At 35.9% G+C, this 18,385-nt stretch overlaps 2 protein-coding genes across 2 annotated transcripts in view; one reads left to right on the forward strand and one right to left on the reverse strand.

The window, feature by feature from the left end:
- LOC105491633 (olfactory receptor 2B6) overlaps positions 1–18,385 on the reverse strand; it is a 68,470-nt gene that overhangs the window by 38,760 nt on the left and 11,325 nt on the right. The gene's annotated exons all lie outside the window — the stretch shown is intronic.
- LOC105491631 (olfactory receptor family 2 subfamily B member 2) lies at positions 11,721–12,820 on the forward strand. The gene has a single exon (XM_011758209.3). The coding sequence runs from the start codon at positions 11,879–11,881 to the stop codon at positions 12,818–12,820; it is 942 nt and encodes a 313-aa protein (XP_011756511.2). The 5' UTR covers positions 11,721–11,878.

Raw genomic sequence — 18,385 nt, forward strand, 5'->3', positions numbered from 1 at the left:
TTTTAGCAGTAAATTAAATAATGATAGTATTGGGACTACAAACAATAGAATAAAACAAATTCCCATGAGTCTATATGAGTTTAAATAAATGACTGAACAAATAACAAACGGGGGAAAATAACAGCTCTTCTTTACAGTAGAATTCCAATAAATAAATGTAGAATTAGCAATAGAAATAGAAAATAGATGCTACAGAAATAATGGTTGCAGGCAAGAATCACTGATAAACACCAATGTAAGTAGCAAAAATATTATGAGAAACAGAATATTTGCATAATCTCAAAATATTCCCTCTCAAGATAATTATAAATTTAAAAAGGAAAAATGGTCACTTTACAGTGGAGAAACCTGGAAGAAATTATCTTAACCAAGTGTTCAAAGTTATTGTCATAGTAATACAATAAAACATCGTGAACATCTTGATATGAGGTACTAAAAGGAGCACCTCAACGTTCTTGTGATATTCTTGCCAAACATATATAACCTCAATATATGCCATAAGAAAACATCAGACAAACCCAAACTGAAGGTACTTCTATAAAATAATTGGCTAATAATCTTCAAAAGTGTCAAAGTCTTGAAAGACAGACTGAGGAACTGTCCCAGGTTGGAGGAGGAGACTAAAGAGATACAGCAACTAAATGCAGTGTAGGATCCTGGATGAGATCCTGGGATAGTAAAAGGACATTTGTGAAAGAGTTTGCTTTTTTTTTTCTTCTTTCTTTTTTTGAGACAGAGCCTCGCTCTGTCACCCAGACTGGAGTGCAATGGCTTGATCTTGCTCCCTGCAACCTCCACCTCCCAGGTTCAAGCGATTCTCCTGCCTCAGCCTCCTGAGGAGCTAGGATTACAGGAGTGCACCGCTGCACCTGGCTGATTTTTGTGCTTTTGGTAGAGAACCGGGTTTCACCATGTTGGCCAGGCTGGTCTTGAACTTCTGATCTTGGGTGATCCTCCCACCTCGGCAAAGTGCTAAGATTACAGGTGTGAGCATCTGCAGCTGGCCCAGTTTGCAAAATTTTAACAGTATTTTATCAATGGTAATTTCCTGTGCTTTGAAAATTATGCTATGATTATGTAAAATGTCTAGTTGAAGAGTATACATGAGTTCTCTCAACTATTTTTGTAACTTTTTGTAAGTCTAAAATTATTTCAAAATAAAAAGCTAACAGAATCAGTAAAATACACTCAGCAATTCATTTAAAGAGCTTTGCATTTAATTATGCGCAGATATATGTGTATATCTATATACATATATCTATAATCTACATTTCTTAAGACAATTAAGAATGTGAGGTCTCCTTTTATTTTATTTTATTTTTTTAGCCGTGAGTCTGAAGATCTGAATGTCCTGTTTTTAAAGCAGTAATTTAGGATTCTCACCTTTCTATTTCCCTCAGTTGATCATTTTTTGCTAAAGAAGGCATGGCTATGCTGCAGAAATCTGGTAGCCTCTGCTAAAATACTTCTATCAAGGCATATATGGCCTCCATATAGCATTCCAATCTGCTTCAGACAGATCAAGCACTTTTGGATTTTCTTGGGTATGACAGCTAAAGCCACAATTGCTCACCTATAGATGGACAGATTCAAGATCTTTCTCTTGCTTTCAGCCACACACAAAGCTAACAGTCTCATGAGTTGATTCAGAAATAGAAGCAGAACATTCAAATACAGTTAATTTCTTCTCCAAAGTTGAAATTTAGCTCACTTAGTTTATTATATCCCTGTGGCAGCTTTTACAAATTGCCACATACGTGGTGACTTAAAACAACATAAATGTACTATCCTACAGTTCTGGAGATCAAAAGATAAAAATCTATTTCAGTGGGCTAAAATCGAGGTGTCAGTGAGAGGTTGCCAGATGTCAAGGTGGTCAAATAGGACAGCAAGTCAAACTGAAAGTAATAATTAATTAAAATTGCCACCTTATGAAGCTTATAATAATCCATTTCATTCATCAATCTCAATTTGCTTTATGCACAGGCTAAAGAGATAATGCAACTGGAGTTCAATACATCTTTCAAGTGTTTAACAGAAACATTATTCTCTGAAATCTCCCCAGAAGGGAGATTCTACTTGGTCAACTACTGAGTGTGGAGATTGGTGGCAGTCAAATGATAAATACTGTTTTCACCTAAATTCATTTCATGTGGGCCCTGGGAGTCCATAAATCCAGTCTGTGGTCATTTCCTCTGATTCAGGATGTTCACCTTTTCCTTTGCTAGGTAGAAAGGAATTTATCCAGGCAATGCCTGGATATATCAAGCATGATGTCTATATATATATATACATCAAGCATGATGTCTATATATATATATACATCAAGCATGATGTCTATACAGTTTCAAAGTAACTCTCTACAACATACATCTCAGTTAATAAATGCAAAATACTTATTAATTAGTTTTGTAGCAGACAAACTTAGCAGACACTTCATAAACCAGGTAATAAAAGTAAAAAATCTCAAATAATGAGACACATGGATATCAGATGCCTCTTAATATGATGAATGAGAAGATAACAGTATTTCTGTTGTATTCCTGCCAAAAATAAATAATGAAGAAAAGTCAAATGCCCCAAATTGAGAGACAACCTACTCAGTGACAGGCCAACATTCTTGAAAAATACCATGTCATGAAAGATGAGGAAAAGCTGAAGAACTGCTCCTGATACAGGGAAACTAAGGAGACATCACAACTAAATACAACACATAACTCTGAGTTGGATCCTAGACCAAAAGGAAAAGTTGATTATGAAGGACACTCCTAAGGCAACTGACATAATTTAAATGTGGTGTGTAGATTGGATGGCAGTATTGCAATGGTGTGAATTTCCTAGTTGTGATGGTTACGCTGGAAATGGAGAATATTCTTGTTTGGAGGATATACCCTCTGAAAACTTTAGGAGTAGTGGGTATCAGGTCCAAAACACACACAAATGCTTCAAAAAATTTATACATGCACACATGTGTATCTAGAGAGAGAGAGAGAGAACTATAAAACAGGACTTGATTCTTTGTATTGAAGGCTTTGCTTTTTTGGATTTCTTATGGCCACATGGAATTAGTTGAGGAAATTATTGTTGGGCTAGCCTTGTTTGGAGAAAGCTTCAGCATTCCCTTTGATTTATTAGAATACTACCCACTCCCTTTGGACTCCAGTACTAAGGGTTCATTTTAAATGTTAGTAAAATTTGGTCCTTATCCTATCTCCATTTCTCCTGGGAAAGTTGTTATATCCAGTCTTTCATGCTTCCTTAATATTTATCTGACAGAAAACACTTTGCCCACCTTGCTACTTACAGAATTTTGTTCTAATATTCGATACATTTTCTATTTTAAAATGCTAACAAGTATATTTCTGAAAAATAAGTCCTAGTGGTAAGAAGGAAGGCATAAAAAAAACCAACAACAACAAAAATACAAAATACAAAAATAAATAAATAAAAGTGGAACAGCCATATTATGTCACCAGTTCCCTGACACATTCTATTTTAATCACCCTAAGCCTCAGTTTCTACATCTATAGAATGCAGATAGTGAATTGCTTTCTCAGAGAGCACTTATGAGGACTGAGTGAAATAATCCTTTGAAAGGATGGCACATGTCTGGCTAGTAATAATAAATTCAGCAGATCCTTCCCTACTTCCGGAATTGCGTAAGTGGGTATCACTTGATAGTTTCTAAGTTTCAGAACTTTTGAAATCATTTCCATTTTTGCATAATTGTTTCATTCTACAGAATATTTATATTTATTCATATTTTCTTGCTTAGTTCTTTACTTTCTTTTCAAACTATACTTTTGTTTATTTAAATTACAACCTCTTGGCCAGGCCCGGTGGCTCACACCAGTAATCCTAGCACTTTGGGAGGCCGATGCAGGCGGATCACTTGAGGTCAGAAGTTCGAGACCAGGCTGGCCAACATGGTGAAACCCTGTCTCTACTAAAAACACAAAAAAATTAGTTGGGCATGGTGTTGCATGCCTGTAGTCCCAGCTATTCGGGAGGTTGAGGCAGGAGAATTGCTTGAACTCAGGAGGTGGAGATTGCAGTAAGCCAAGGTCACATCACTGCACTCCAGCCTGGGCCACAAAACAAGACTCTTGTCTAAATAAATAAATAAATAAAACCTTTTTGAAAATATTGTAAAAAAACAAAGTTCACACACCAGTACAATTTTTGCCCTTATTCCTGGTCTTCTATTCAGGGGTAACCACTGCTATTACATTTTTAAAAAATCAATTGTATGTAAAATCTTAATTTCTTTCTCTTTCCAGTTTTACTTCATGTCCCATCTACCTCTTTCTCCTCCTCACCCCGCTCCTCCTCCTAATATTACTGTCTGCCTCTCTCCAAGTTACTCTTGTTAATTATGTAAGAAGTGGCCTTTCTTACTATTCTGGGGGAAAAAAAGGTCTTTTGTTATGTAATCTCACACAGACATACAATACAGAAAATCATATTTATGGTGCCTTAAATAATTATTTTATAAAACTGGGACCATGTTTTTTACCTTTTTTGCTTCTTTATTTGCTCACCCAGCGATACCCCAGGAAAATATCTCCAAGCTGTCTGTTAGACCTATAGTTCCTTATTTTAGATGGATGCATATTATTCTGTTCAGTGAACATATTAATTATTTAGAAAACTATCTACCAAAAAAAAAAAAACCACGTTTTTCTCTATCTCTGGTCACTAAAATATCTCTACAATAAACGTCATTGCCCATTTGTCCTTACATACTGTTAATTTCCTTTCCCTAGGAAAGATTCCCAGGAGTAACAGTGCTAGAATGACAATATATATAGTTTGTAAGCAACTATTGCCATATTTCTCACCAGAATGCCTATAACACTTTAAATATCCACCAATAATCTGTGAGTAACTGTCTTCCTTCATCCACCTTAGCAATAAAATTCATTTATCCTTTTGTTTCTGATCTGGTGAAAATGGGGAGCTTTATCATCATTACTTTAATATATCCTTCTCTCAGAAGGAGATGTTGAACTAAAAAGATATATCTTTCTATATTTGATAACTTGATCATATTTTCTTATATCTATTGATCATTTGAATGTGCTATTCTCTAAACTGCCTATGTAATTTATTTTCCTATTGAGCTATTTGTAGTATTTTTTCAAAATTGTTAAAAGTGTTTTTTTCTATTTAATAGATACCAAATATTTTTTCTAGAATTATAAACATATGTCTTCTCATTTTATTAATCTAGAAAACAACTTAAATGAATCTGCACATTACAACATATAGAAAATGAAAGTATTACTTTTTTATTAAATACTGTACTATAAATAAACTTTAAACCAGGCAATTTAAGGGGCCAGATACAATTCTGAACTGAGGAAGACCTTAGAAACTGAGACTGAAAACTCAAAATCCATCAAAGAAAATATATACTAGATATATTGCTGCACATTAACTTTTTAAAAAGCCATTTTATACAAAATATACCATAAATCAAATTAATACACTATTTTCTTGAGATAAATGGTAGCTTATTTTCTGATATAGAAATCAAAGTTTTGGGAACATGATCTCGGATTGCATCTTAGAGATTTTACACGTGAAATAAAAACATTCTTCCCTTGGGCTGGGCGCGGTGATTCATGCCTATAATCCCAGCACTTTGGGAGGCCAAGGTGAGCGGATCACGAGGTCAGGAGATTGAGACCAGCCTGGCCAACATGGTGAAATCCCGTCTCTACTAAAAATACAAAAAAATTAGCCCATGCGTGGTGGCACTCACCTGTAGTCCCAGCTACTCGGAAGGCTGAGGCAGGAGAATTACTTGAAACGGGAGGCAGAGGTTGCGGTGAGCCGAGCTCACGCCATTGCACTCCAGCCTGGGCAACAGAGTGAGACTCTGTCTTAAAAAAAAAAAAAATTATTCCCTTGGCATGTGCAGCTGTGATTTTAAAAAAATAGTAATAAAAATAAAGACTTCTTTCCTGATAGAAGTAATTGGCTTTAAAGAACTCATGAAATAGTTTACAGAAGAAAACTAACTTCAATTCAATAGCATAAAATTCCAGTGTTTTTTGATAAAGTAGTTTAGTCCCCATTGTCATGCCTTTTGCATTAGAAAAAGTTGAGGATTCAGTCCCTAGAGAAAGGATTTTGCTTAGCAAATCAGTTTTGAAAGAGGAACATCACTTCATAGACATCTCCTTTCTCTTCCCACTGGGTATGCTGTTTACTACTATAAACTGGGGTCGCCGGGGCGGGGAAGGGTTTTGCAGTTCAGTGATTGAGATTTCTGCCAGTGACCAAAACAAACACTACAATCAATAGAGAAAATTCTTTTATCCATTTTGCAAAACTGACTCGAAAGATTCTCCGAGAATAGCAGTTGACACCCTAAATTCCAAGTGATGTGATGCTGCACACCACATTCTGGTCATCAGCAATATTTCATCCTTATTATCTAGTTAACTCTGAGTAGAAACTTCAGGACTTACTGCATATTGAGTGGAATTAAGTAAAAATTTTCATGAAATCAATTATACAACTAAATGTATGAAGATGTTTATCTGTGCACTTTAAATTAGTCCCGTTTGAACTCAAGCCTTCTTACACACACACACACACACACACACACACACACACACAAAGATCTACCTCTAATTGCTTAAAATGGAGGTAAGTAGAAAACATTTCTAAAAATTATGAAATAAAATTACATTAAAATTTGAGTGTTCTAAGTAAGCACTCATGTTATAGTCTGTAATTCAAATCTCAGCAAAGACCAAATTATCTGCTGGAAAAATCTGACTTAGCTTCATCTTTTAGGTGCTTTATTGTTATACATAATGTTATTTTGAGCATATCTGTAATTTCTATGGGAAATAAGAACTTTAGAGAAGGTCAGTCTTTTGTTCTAATCTTCAGTTTGCTGCTTACAAGACCTAGGACTCGGGAAAGTAATTTCTTTGAGTATATAATTTCAGGTTTCTACCTACAAAATTAATCTTTTATAAACAGGAATTTTTTTCTTTTACAAACTTCCTTGTACAATGTATCAGCTGTGTGGAGAAAATGGTCCTACGATTCATTCTCATACTCCAGCAAAAAGACGGTATCTGGAAATGTATCTCACAGGGATATGAGAAACTTTAAGAAAACATAGAAGTAAACAGTTTTATGCTGTAAGGAAAATAGCAACCCTATAATGTTACAGAAAATAAAACTGACAGCCGAAGCTATTAACTAACTCGCCCAATTATACAGTGACTTCGGATGGCAGGTTTGGGACTAAAACTCTTGTTGCCTCTCTTGTCTCGATTTTTTTTTCCACAGTGCAATTTAAAAAGATGCTTCCAAGACTCTGTTGAGCCTCATCTGTTTTTAATGTTAAAAATATATAATGAGAAAATTCAAGAGGGAGATGACAAATATAAGGTCAACCAATACACAGGTAAGAAAGGAGGTAAGGATGCGTATTCATCTAGGTAAGTATTCTAAACTAGGGATTAAAACATTCTAAAGTGACCACAGATAAAAACTATAAAGATCCCCTCAGCAGCTTTCTAAAATTCTCTTCCATTAACTTCTGTTTTAATCCACTTGCTACGCTCTCTTTCTGATCTGCTAGATATATCACATAATTCAAATGTTTTGTTTTGCTAGTCAATGGAATGTTTGCTATTCAAAATGAGAATAATTGTAGCTGGAGATGCCGGCAATGTGATTTTATTGGAAAGCAGAGAAATCTACCACCTTTAAGACATTAGCCACAATTGCAAGCAATTGGAACAGGTATTAACACGTAAGTACTCAGTAGCCCATTTGATATAATCTTAAAGATGCAGATAAGGACTTCCTAGTTTTGTTTTGTTTTGCTTTTTAGTTGTTGACAAACATTTTAATCCTAAAATTAGGGATATGAATCAGAAATTAAATTACATAAAATGTATGAAATACAAAAGGATACCACAGCTATTTAAAGATATCCTTTTAAGAGTGGATAAATATTTGAGGCAACGGTTTGTTTAGAAGATGAGAAAGTATGCAAAGATGAGTAAGACAGAATATTAGAATTCAGTGCTCTGAAATCTCCAGCTTCCTCCCCTCACTGCTTTCCAGCTGCATCATTGTTATTCAGCTCCAGGGCTTCCTACCTGAGTGATAAATATTTCCCCCCTCCTTGTGCCCTTACTACAGAATGCGAGGGGATATTACATAACAGGATACACTAATATGTTATATTGATGAGAGGGCAGTTTATTTATTTTGTAAGGACTGAATCTCAGAGTGAAGCAGTCAATTAATTTGAAAAGAGTTAACTGATTCTCTCCTTCTTCTATAATCCTCAGTGAAAGGGCTTTTTGGTGAGGCAGTCTCTTAGCTGAGTTCTAAGGAGAAAAGTAAGACAGACGGCCTGGTCAGGAAGGAAGGGCCATTGACCCATGTTAAAGGAGAAAGCACATGCAGTGTCCTTAATAGTGAGAGATCTCCTGAGCAATAAATGACAGGAGACGTTATAATTTATCCAAACAGGAACGTGTCTGAGAATAGGAGTGACTCCGTTAGTGACTATGTCAAGATAGCAGGAGTACATTCAGCAGTCCTGAATGAACTGGGGCATTTCAGCCATCCCAAAATTATGGGTTTGAGGGGATCTCTTCAATACTTGTGCAACTCAAAGAAATTGTGAAGTATATGAAATCTGTCTTTACTGAGGCCATTTGCCTTGTTTTATCTGATTCCTGCATTCCTTGGCGCTCTCTCTTTCTCTGTCTCTCACATTAATTGGATCAGTCTGTAATTTTATGTAAATTGCTAGCAAAATATATTACTAGTAATATATATATAATAGTAATATATATATAATAGTAATATATATATATTATAGTAATATATATATATTACTAGTAAGATACAAAATGCTCCTACAATCCATCCTTTAAAAAACTCTTTGTACTTTCAGACTGAATTTTAAGGAATTACCAAGAAATAAAAAAATTATATTTCTTATAATATTTTCACCCTCATGGAGATCAAAGTCTTAACTAAAGCAATGCTAGTCTGAAAGTAGAATACAGAGAATAAATTGGTCAGCACAGTCATTTAAAAAAAAATTACAAAAGTAATGTCTGCTTATTAAAAACTTGAACAAAAAATAGGTAAATTTATTAGTAAAGTCTGCTTTACTCACCACCATTTTGATTTCCTAGGAGTAATACTTTCTTCTGTATCATTCAAGGTAGTTTTTAATTTATATATTAGTATATATATGTTATACTAATATTATATTCTTTTTATAAACTGATGGAATCATGCTATACAAATGTTCAGTAACTTCCTCTTTTCACTTAAAAATACCTTTGAATATCATTTCATATCCACATCTATGACTACAAATGTCAAATTTCTTTTCATATGAGAGTCAAGGAGACATTTATTAGGGAACGAATGGCTCTAAAATAACTAGAAAAATCAAAATTCACATTGCTAACATTTTGCTGAACATGAAGGAAATTGAAAAACAAATATTCTGATATTGATAAAGTAATAAAATAATTAAGTGTCCCATTAAGATTTTGGGGGGGATGAATACATGTTTAGCTGGTAGAGTTGGCGTATTAGTCCCTCCAGGAAATGTATGGGGCTGAATAGCCTCTACTCAAAGCATCTCAGAGTTCCTGCAGAACTGTTGTACTTTCTCTGACATGGCTGTGCGTCTATGTGCCAGGCACTTTGCTAGGCAATTTACAGTAAAGATCACATTTATACTCACATCATATGCTTACTATGACCCCCTCTTGTTGGAGTTGATGGTTTGTGGGTTAAGAAGGAAATCAGATGTTGAGTTTTAACAGGCATAGTCATTTCCATTGGTAACCCTAGGAAATTTAAAGTTCTAAAAATCATAAGTAATTCCTCTCTGAGCACCTCAGACCTTGGATCACTATAGTTCCTTTCATCCACTTTTCTCCATTTCTAAAGGCGTGAGTCTAGGGTAAATGTGTGCGCTTATACCTCACATCATTTATACTCCACATCAAGACAACTTAGAAAAATATTACAGTAGTCCTTCCTTATCTGTGGTTTTGCTCTGCACAATTTCAGTTACCCACAGTCAACCACGGTCTGCAAATATTAAAAGGAAAATTACAGAAGTCAACAATTCAGAAGTTTTAAATTCACGCCATTCTGAATAGCCTGATGAAGTCTTGTGTTGTCCCACCCAGTCACAGGAATCTTCCCTCTGTTTAGAGTAGGGGTGTCCAATCTTTTGTCTTCCCTGGGCCACATTGGAAGAAGAATTGTATTAGGCCTCACATAAGATACAGCAACACTAACAACAGCTGATGATTTTTTTTTTTTTTTTTAATCATCAGTGAATATCAGGATGTTTTAAGAAAGTTTACAAATCTATGTTGGGCCACATTCAAAGCCGTCCTGGGCTGCGTTCAAAGCCATCTTGGGCTGCATGCAGCCCGTGGGCCTCAGGTTGGACAAGCTTGATTTAGAGCATCCACCTGCCTGTTAGTCACTGAGTAGCCATCTCGGTTATCAGATCATCAGAACACAGAGGGGTGAGTACACTAGAATAAGGTGTTTTGAAGAGAAAAAAAGAAAGGGCCACCACATTCACATAACATTTATTACAATAAATGGGGGTGTGGAGCTGTTATACTTGTTCCATTTTATTATTGTTCTTAATCTCTTACTGTGCCTAATTTATAAATTAAACCTTATTATAGTTGTGTAGGTATTAAAAAAAACATAGTATATATAGGGTTTGGCACTACCCACAGTTTCAGGTATCTAGCCACTGGTGGTCTTGGAATGTATCCCCCATTGATAAAGGGGGACCACTGTATCATCTTCATTTTACAAATGAGAAGTGTGGAGATCAAAGGGTTAGAAGCATTCCAATATCATGAATGTAACTAATTAGAGAGGGTAGGGATATGAGACCAGCCTGTCAACTTCAAATATCATATTATTAAGGAATCTATACAAATTCTATGAGCTTCTAAAATGAAAAGGATGTGTCTCCTTAAATTGTGTCTGATAACTTACTAGATACTGTCTACATGACTTTTTTGAGGGAAGGGGAATAATGGGAGGTGGCTTTAACTAATTTTAACTGATTCCTACAATCAGGGAATCTCACTGGCCTTGAGGAGAAATTAGAATGAATTCAAATGAGAGGAAACTGTATCTACATCTACCTCACAGTAGATATCTAGGTAGGAAGAATGTGAAAAATACATTTACAAACAGGAAAATATCAAAGGATACATTATGTCAATTTGGAAACTGAAAATATGGCTTAAGATTTTTGAAATTAGGCCGGGCACGGTGTCTCATGCCTGTAATCTCAGCACTTTGGGAGGCTGAGGCGGGAGGATCACCTGAACTTGGGAGTTTGAGACCAGCCTGACCAACATGGAGAAACTCCATCAATACTAAAAATACAAAATTAGCCAGGTGTGGTGGCATATGTCTGTGATCCCAGCTACTGGGGAGGCTGAGGCAGGAGAATTGCTTGAGCCATGGAGGCAGAGGTTGCGTTGAGCTGAGATGGCGCCATTGCACTCCAGCCTGGGCAAAACAGCGAAACTCCGTCTCAAAAAAAAAAAAAAAAAAAAAAAAAATGGATTCTTGAAATTCACTTTGCTGATACGCTGTTACAAATATATAAACACTTTTTAAATACTTGGATGGATAAATATTTATATTTTTATCAATACTTTTTCACATTAATTGGATCAGTCTGTAATTTTATGTAAATTGCTAGCAAAATGATTATAGCTGGCAAAATGATTATAGCTGACAAAATCAGTAAGTGTGTTGTTAACTTCCTGACTTCTTGTATTTCAGAGAATGAAGAGTTGAACCATTCAACATGAATTGGGTAAATAAGAGTGTCCCACAGGAGTTCATTCTGTTAGGTTTCACAGATCAACCATGGCTAGAGATTCCACTCTTTGTGATGTTTCTGTTTTCCTATATCTTGACAATCTTTGGCAATCTGACAATAATTCTTGTGTTACATTTGGATTTCAAACTCCACACCCCTATGTACTTTTTTCTTAGCAATCTCTCACTCCTGGACCTTTGCTATACCACAAGTACAGTTCCACAAATGCTGGTAAACATATGCAACACCAGGAAAGTAATCAGTTATGGTGGCTGTGTGGCCCAGCTTTTCATTTTCCTAGCCTTGGGTTCCACTGAATGTCTTCTCCTGGCCATCATGTCCTTTGATAGGTTTGTAGCTATTTGTCGGCCACTACATTACTCAATTGTCATGCACCAGAGGCTCTGCCTCCAGTTGGCAGCTGCATCCTGGATTAGTGGCTTTAGCAATTCAGTATTACAGTCCACCTGGACACTTAAGATGCCACTGTGTGGTCACAAAGAAGTGGATCACTTCTTCTGTGAAGTCCCTGCTCTGCTCAAGTTGTCCTGTGTTGAGACAACAGCAAATGAGGCTGAACTATTCTTCATCAGTGTGCTGTTCCTTCTAATACCCGTGACACTTGTCTTTATATCGTATGCTTTTATTGTCCAAGCAGTGTTGAGAATCCAGTCTGCTGAAGGTCGACGAAAGGCATTTGGGACATGTGGCTCCCATCTAATTGTGGTGTCACTTTTTTATGGTACAGCTATCTCCATGTATCTGCAACCACCTTCACCCCACTCCAAAGACCGGGGAAAGATGGTTTCTCTCTTCTATGGAATCATTGCACCCATGCTGAATCCCCTTATATATACACTTAGGAACAAAGAGGTAAAGGAAGCCTTTAAAAGGTTGGTTGCAAGAGTCTTCTTAATCAAGAAATAAGAAATATACAAATGATAAGTTTTGCTAAAGACACAATGCTTACTTAGCTTACTAACTTCTCTGCAAGTTGCCCTATTTTTGTCATTACTATAGAGAACTATTGTAATCTCCCTCAAAGAAAATTTCCTTGACAAAAAGCTATATTTATTTCTGTTGCCTAAACATTTTCATTGAACAAGCCCCCAGAACTGGCCTTCCAATGCACCAAAAACTAATCAAAACATTTTCAAGGTTTGTCAAACTTTACATCAATGTTTGTACAATTCAATGTAAACTAGACTTTTCTGATCCAGAAATCATTTCTTCAGTAATACACACATACACACACACTTAGAAACAAAGATGTAAAGGGAGTTTTTGAGAGGTTGCTTGCAAGGGTGTTAATAAATAAATAAGGAATTCCCAAATTATAGGCCTTTTAAAGACGTCAATTTTACATAGCTTATAATTTAATTCTCTCCAAATTGCTTTATCATTACTATTCTTAGAAAAACTATTATGGTGGTCTTCAAGTAAAATGTCGACAGAGAACTATATCTGTTTTCCACTGCCTAAATATATTCATTGCACAAATCTTGAGAACTGATCTTTTATGAATTATCAAAATAGCGTAGCCTTAAAATCTTTAAGGTCTCAAACATCTTAGCACTAGTCTGTATACATCAGGAAGAGTCTTAGACTTCTCTGAAACCAGAATTAAAAGCTTAGAAATTCTTTCCCCAGAAAGAAAACATTTGATACACATACAGATGCCCTCATCCTTACACACATACACACACAAACTCCATGGCACAAATTATTTTTCAGACAATTGTAGATCTAACAGAAGTATCCAAAACCTTGTCTTAATTATCGATATAAGGTTAACAGCCCTAGCCTAAATTTTAACACTATTCGCACATCAACACAATACTAAAATCCACAATGATTCTCCAACCCCCAGTTTTACTTAGATCTTGTTGTTTCTGTACTTCGCACTTCTCCTAAGTTGAAGTGTCTTATTCCATCTACCAAATAAAGTTGTAGCTACATTTTAGACTGAAATCAAATGCCTGCTTTTAACCTTTTAAAATTATTCCTCTACTGTATATATTATCTCTCTCCTTTTAACCTCGAAAGCACTTAAAGGGGCCAGGCATGGTGGCTCACGCCTGTAATCCTAGCATTTTGGGAGGCTGAGGCGGGTGGATTGCCTGAGGTCAGGAGTTCAAGACCAGCCTGGGCAACAACGGTGAAACCCTGTCTCTACTAAAATACAAAAATTAGCTGGGCGTGGCGGTGTGGGCCTGTAGTCCCAGCTACTAGGGAGGCTGAGGCAGGAGACTCGCTTCAACCCAGGAGGTGGAGGTTGCAGTAGAGATCACACCACTGCACTCTAGCCTAGGCAACAGAGTGAGACTCCATCTCAAAAAAAAAGGAAACGAAAGCAAGCACTTATAGGTTAAGTCATTAAAAAGCACATTATATAATCATGTCCACAGCTTGTTTAATGCACATTTCTTGTACAAAAAGAAATGCTTATTAATATCATGTTAGTTCCCTTGAGGTAGCATAGATCGTAATTTCAACTTCTTCCATATGGACTTCAGAGCCCGTAAAAATGCTAGAGAAAATAAACACTATAAGTTGATTATTTGGTTGATTTTGTGAGTTACACTATAATTATATTAACTGCTTCATTATTATTCTTTTTCCAATTTTTTCTTTTATCAAATATGTCATAAAAGTATAAAATGCAGTAACTAAGAAATACAATTAGAATGTTTTACTTCAAAACCTTACAGTAACAACATAAATTTCAGCATAATTCTAACCCAACATGGTGGATCTTAAAACTTTAACTTGCATCAGAATCATCTGTAGGGCTTTTAAAGTTCAGATTGGTGGGGGTCACCTACCCCCAGACCTTCTAATGCAGTAAGTCTGGGGTGAGGCCTGATAATTTGCATTTCTACAAATTTCCAGGTAATACTTATGTTGCCTGTTAGGAGACCACACTTTAGGAACAGCTGTGCTAACAGTTAAAATAAATAAAGGTATGCTGCTTGCTGAGTTTCTATCCTTTATTTTTAGAAATGAGTTATAATTTAAAGGAAAATAGGAGAAAACACTAATAGAGTATATTGAAATACGAGGGGACATTCCTTAATAAAAATGTATTCATATCTTAAAGTCTAACTAAATGATATACTAGATTTCCAGAGACAAATTTTGATGTCAGCTCAAAGGCAATGTCAGGGTCCTTTAAAGAATTATGAGAAAATAGTAGAGAAACCAGAGTGATGGAGATTGAAGTATTTTATATTTTTTTTAAATGAGCCATTAATTGATCTAATAAATTGCATATTGGTAAGTTCTAAAGCCATATGACAAAATTTTATATATATTTTGCCATCAGTTACCTTGTGACTATATACATATATATTCTGGCTTCATTTAGAATAACAATTACTAAACTATGTTATAGAGATACGTATAATAATTTTTTTTTTTTTTTTTTTTTTTTTTAGACGGAGTCTTACTCTGTCACCCAGGCTGGAGTATGGTAGCACAATTTTAGTTCACTGCAACCTCCGCCTCCTGGGTTCAAGCAATTCTCCTGCCTCAGCCTATGGAGAGTAGCTGGAATTACAGGCAAGTGCCACCACGCCTGGCTAATTTTTGTATTTTTTGTAGAAACAGGGTTTCATCATGTTGGCCAGGCTGGTCTCAAACTCCTGACCTCAGGTGATTCAATTGCCTTGGCCTCCCAAAGTGCTGGGATTACAGGCGTGAGCCACTGCACCCAGCCTATAATTATTGATTTCTTTTTTTTTTTCTAATTCAACTTTTAGTTTAGATTCAGGGGGTACATTTGCAGGTTTGTTACCTGGGCATATTTTGTGATACTGAGGTTTTGGGTATGATTGATCTTGTCACCCAGGTACTGAGCACAGTATCAATAGTTAGATTTTCAACCCTTGTCCCCCTCCCCACCTACCCACTCTAGTAGTCCCTAGTGTCTACTGTTGCTATCTTTATGTCCATGAGTACCCAATGGTTAGCTCCCACTTATAAGTGAGAACATATAGTATTTGGTTTTCTATTCCTGTGTTAATTCACTTAGGTTAATGGCCTGTAGCTGCATGTTGCTGCAAATGACATGATTTTTTTCTTTTTTATGACTCATGGTATTCCGTGGTATATACGTACCACATTTTCTTTATCTAATTCACTGTTGGTGGGTGCCTAGGCTCATTCCATGTCTCTGCAATTGTGAATAGTACTGTGATGAACATATGAGTTCATGTGTTTTTTTGGTAGGATTTGTTTTCTTTTGCATATATACCCAGTAATGGAATTGCTGAGTGGAATCGTAGTTTTAAGTTGTTTGAGAAATCCCCAAACTGCTTTCCACAATGGGTGAATTAATTTACTTTCCCACCAACAGTGTATAAGTATTCACTTTTCTCCACAGCCTTGCCAGCATCTGTTGTTTCTTGACTTTTTAATAATAGCCATTCCAACTGGTATGAGATAATATCTCACTGTGGTTTTGATTTGCATTTCTCTGGTGATTAGTGATGATTAACATTTTTTCATATGTTCGTTGGCTCCTTGTATGTCTTCTTTCAAGAAGTGTCTGTTTATTTCTTTTGTCCATTTTTAATGGGTGTTATTTGCTTTTTGCTTGTTCAATTGTTTAAGCTCCTTAGAGATTCTGGACATTATGCCTTTGTTGGATGCATAGTTTGCAAATATTTTCTCCAATTCTGTAGGTTGTCTGTTTACTCTGTTGACAGTTTCTTTTTCTATGCAGAAGCTCTTTAGTTTAATTAGGTCCCAGTTGTTAATTTTTTTATTTGTTGCAATTGCTTTTGAGGACTTCGTCATAAATTATTTCCCAAGCCCCATGTTCAGAATGGTGTTTCCCAGGTTTTCTTCTTCGATTCTTGTAGTTTGAGTCTTACATTTAAAACTTGAATCTATCTTTAGTTAATCTTTGTGTATGGTGACAGATAAGGGCCCAGTTTCATTCTTCTGCATATGGCTAGCCAGCTATTCCAGCACGATTTATTAAATAGGAAGTCCTTTCTCCATTGCTTATTTTTGTCAATGATCAGATGGCTATATGTTTGTGACTTTGTTTCTGAGTTCTCTATTCTGTTCCATTGGTCTATGTGTCTCTTTTTGTACCAGTGCCATGTTGTTTTGGTTACTGTAGCCCTTATAGGATAGTTTGAAGTCGGGTAATGTGATGACTCTGGCTTTGTTCTTTTTTTTCTTAGAATTGCTTCGGCCAGTGGGACTCTTTTTTGGTTCCATATGCATTTTAGAATAGCTTTTCTACCTCTGTGAAAAATGACGTTCATAGTTTGATAGGAATAGCATTGAATCTATAGATTACTTTGGCTGATATGGCCATTTTAACAATATTGATTCTTCCAATCCATGAGCATTGAATGTTTTTCCATTTGTTTGTGTCATCTATTATTTCTTCAGCAGTGTTTTGTAGTTATCCTAATAGAAATCTTTTTGTTTGTTTGTTTGTTTGTTTGTTTGAGAAGCAGTCTCACTCTATCGCCCAGGCTGGAGTGCAGTGGTGCGATCCCGGCTGACTGCAAGCTCGGCCTCCCAGGTTCATGCCATTCTCCTGCCTCAGCCTCCCGAGTAGCTGCAACTACAGGCGCCTGCCACCATGCCCGGCCAATTTTTTTGTATTTTTAGTAGAGGCAGGGTTTCACCGTGTTAATCAGAATGGTCTCAATCTCCTGACCTCTTGATCCACCCTCCTCAGCCTGCCAAAGTGCTGGAATTACAGGCGTGAGCCACTGCGCCCGGCCTAATAGAGATCGTTTACCTCCTTCATTAGATGTCTTCCTAGGAATTTTGTGTGTGTGTAGCTATTGTACATGGGATTGCCCTCTTGATTTGGCTTCAGATTGAACATTATTTGTGTATAGAAATGCTACTAATTTTTGAATGTTAATTTTGTATCCTGAAACTTCACTGAAGTAGTTTATCAGTTCCAGGAGCCTTTTGGCAAAGTCTTCAGGGTTTTCTAGGGATAGAATCATATTCTCAGTGAACAGAGATAGTTGCACTTCTTTTTCTATTTGGATGTGTTTTACTTCTTTCTCTCACCTGATTGCTCTGGCTAGGACTTCCATAAATCTTGATTTCTGAATAGAATTTGCAAACAATTCTTATCTACTTCTGTACAACATGGAGCAATAATGACCAAAATGTCAAAGTGGTTCCATTTGTCCCTATCTTTTTGTAAAATCTCACTCAAAAGGTGATTAATAAAACACTATCACCCTGAAAATACCATTATAAGACTTAAGTGTTTTGTCCTACTATAATATGCACTTATAAATAACTTGCATGAATTTAAAGAGAACAGACTTCGTAAGTTAAAAATGACATTAAACTTTGGGAAATTAATAATTCTAGAGAAATCAGAATTAAAATTAAAAAATAAAAGCAATAAATAAAAGGATGAAATTTAACATAAATCAGGATGGACTCATTTACTTCATTCGTATACTACAGAATAGTATTAGTAGAAATATGACTGGCAGT

This window comes from Macaca nemestrina, chromosome 5, assembly GCF_043159975.1.
Source record: "Macaca nemestrina isolate mMacNem1 chromosome 5, mMacNem.hap1, whole genome shotgun sequence".
Classification (NCBI taxonomy): Eukaryota; Metazoa; Chordata; class Mammalia; order Primates; family Cercopithecidae; genus Macaca; species Macaca nemestrina.

Coding starts and splice junctions, on each gene's coding strand:
- LOC105491631 (XM_011758209.3), top strand. CDS start 11,879: ATGAATTGGGTAAATAAGAGTGTCCCACAGGAGTTCATTCTGTTAGGT.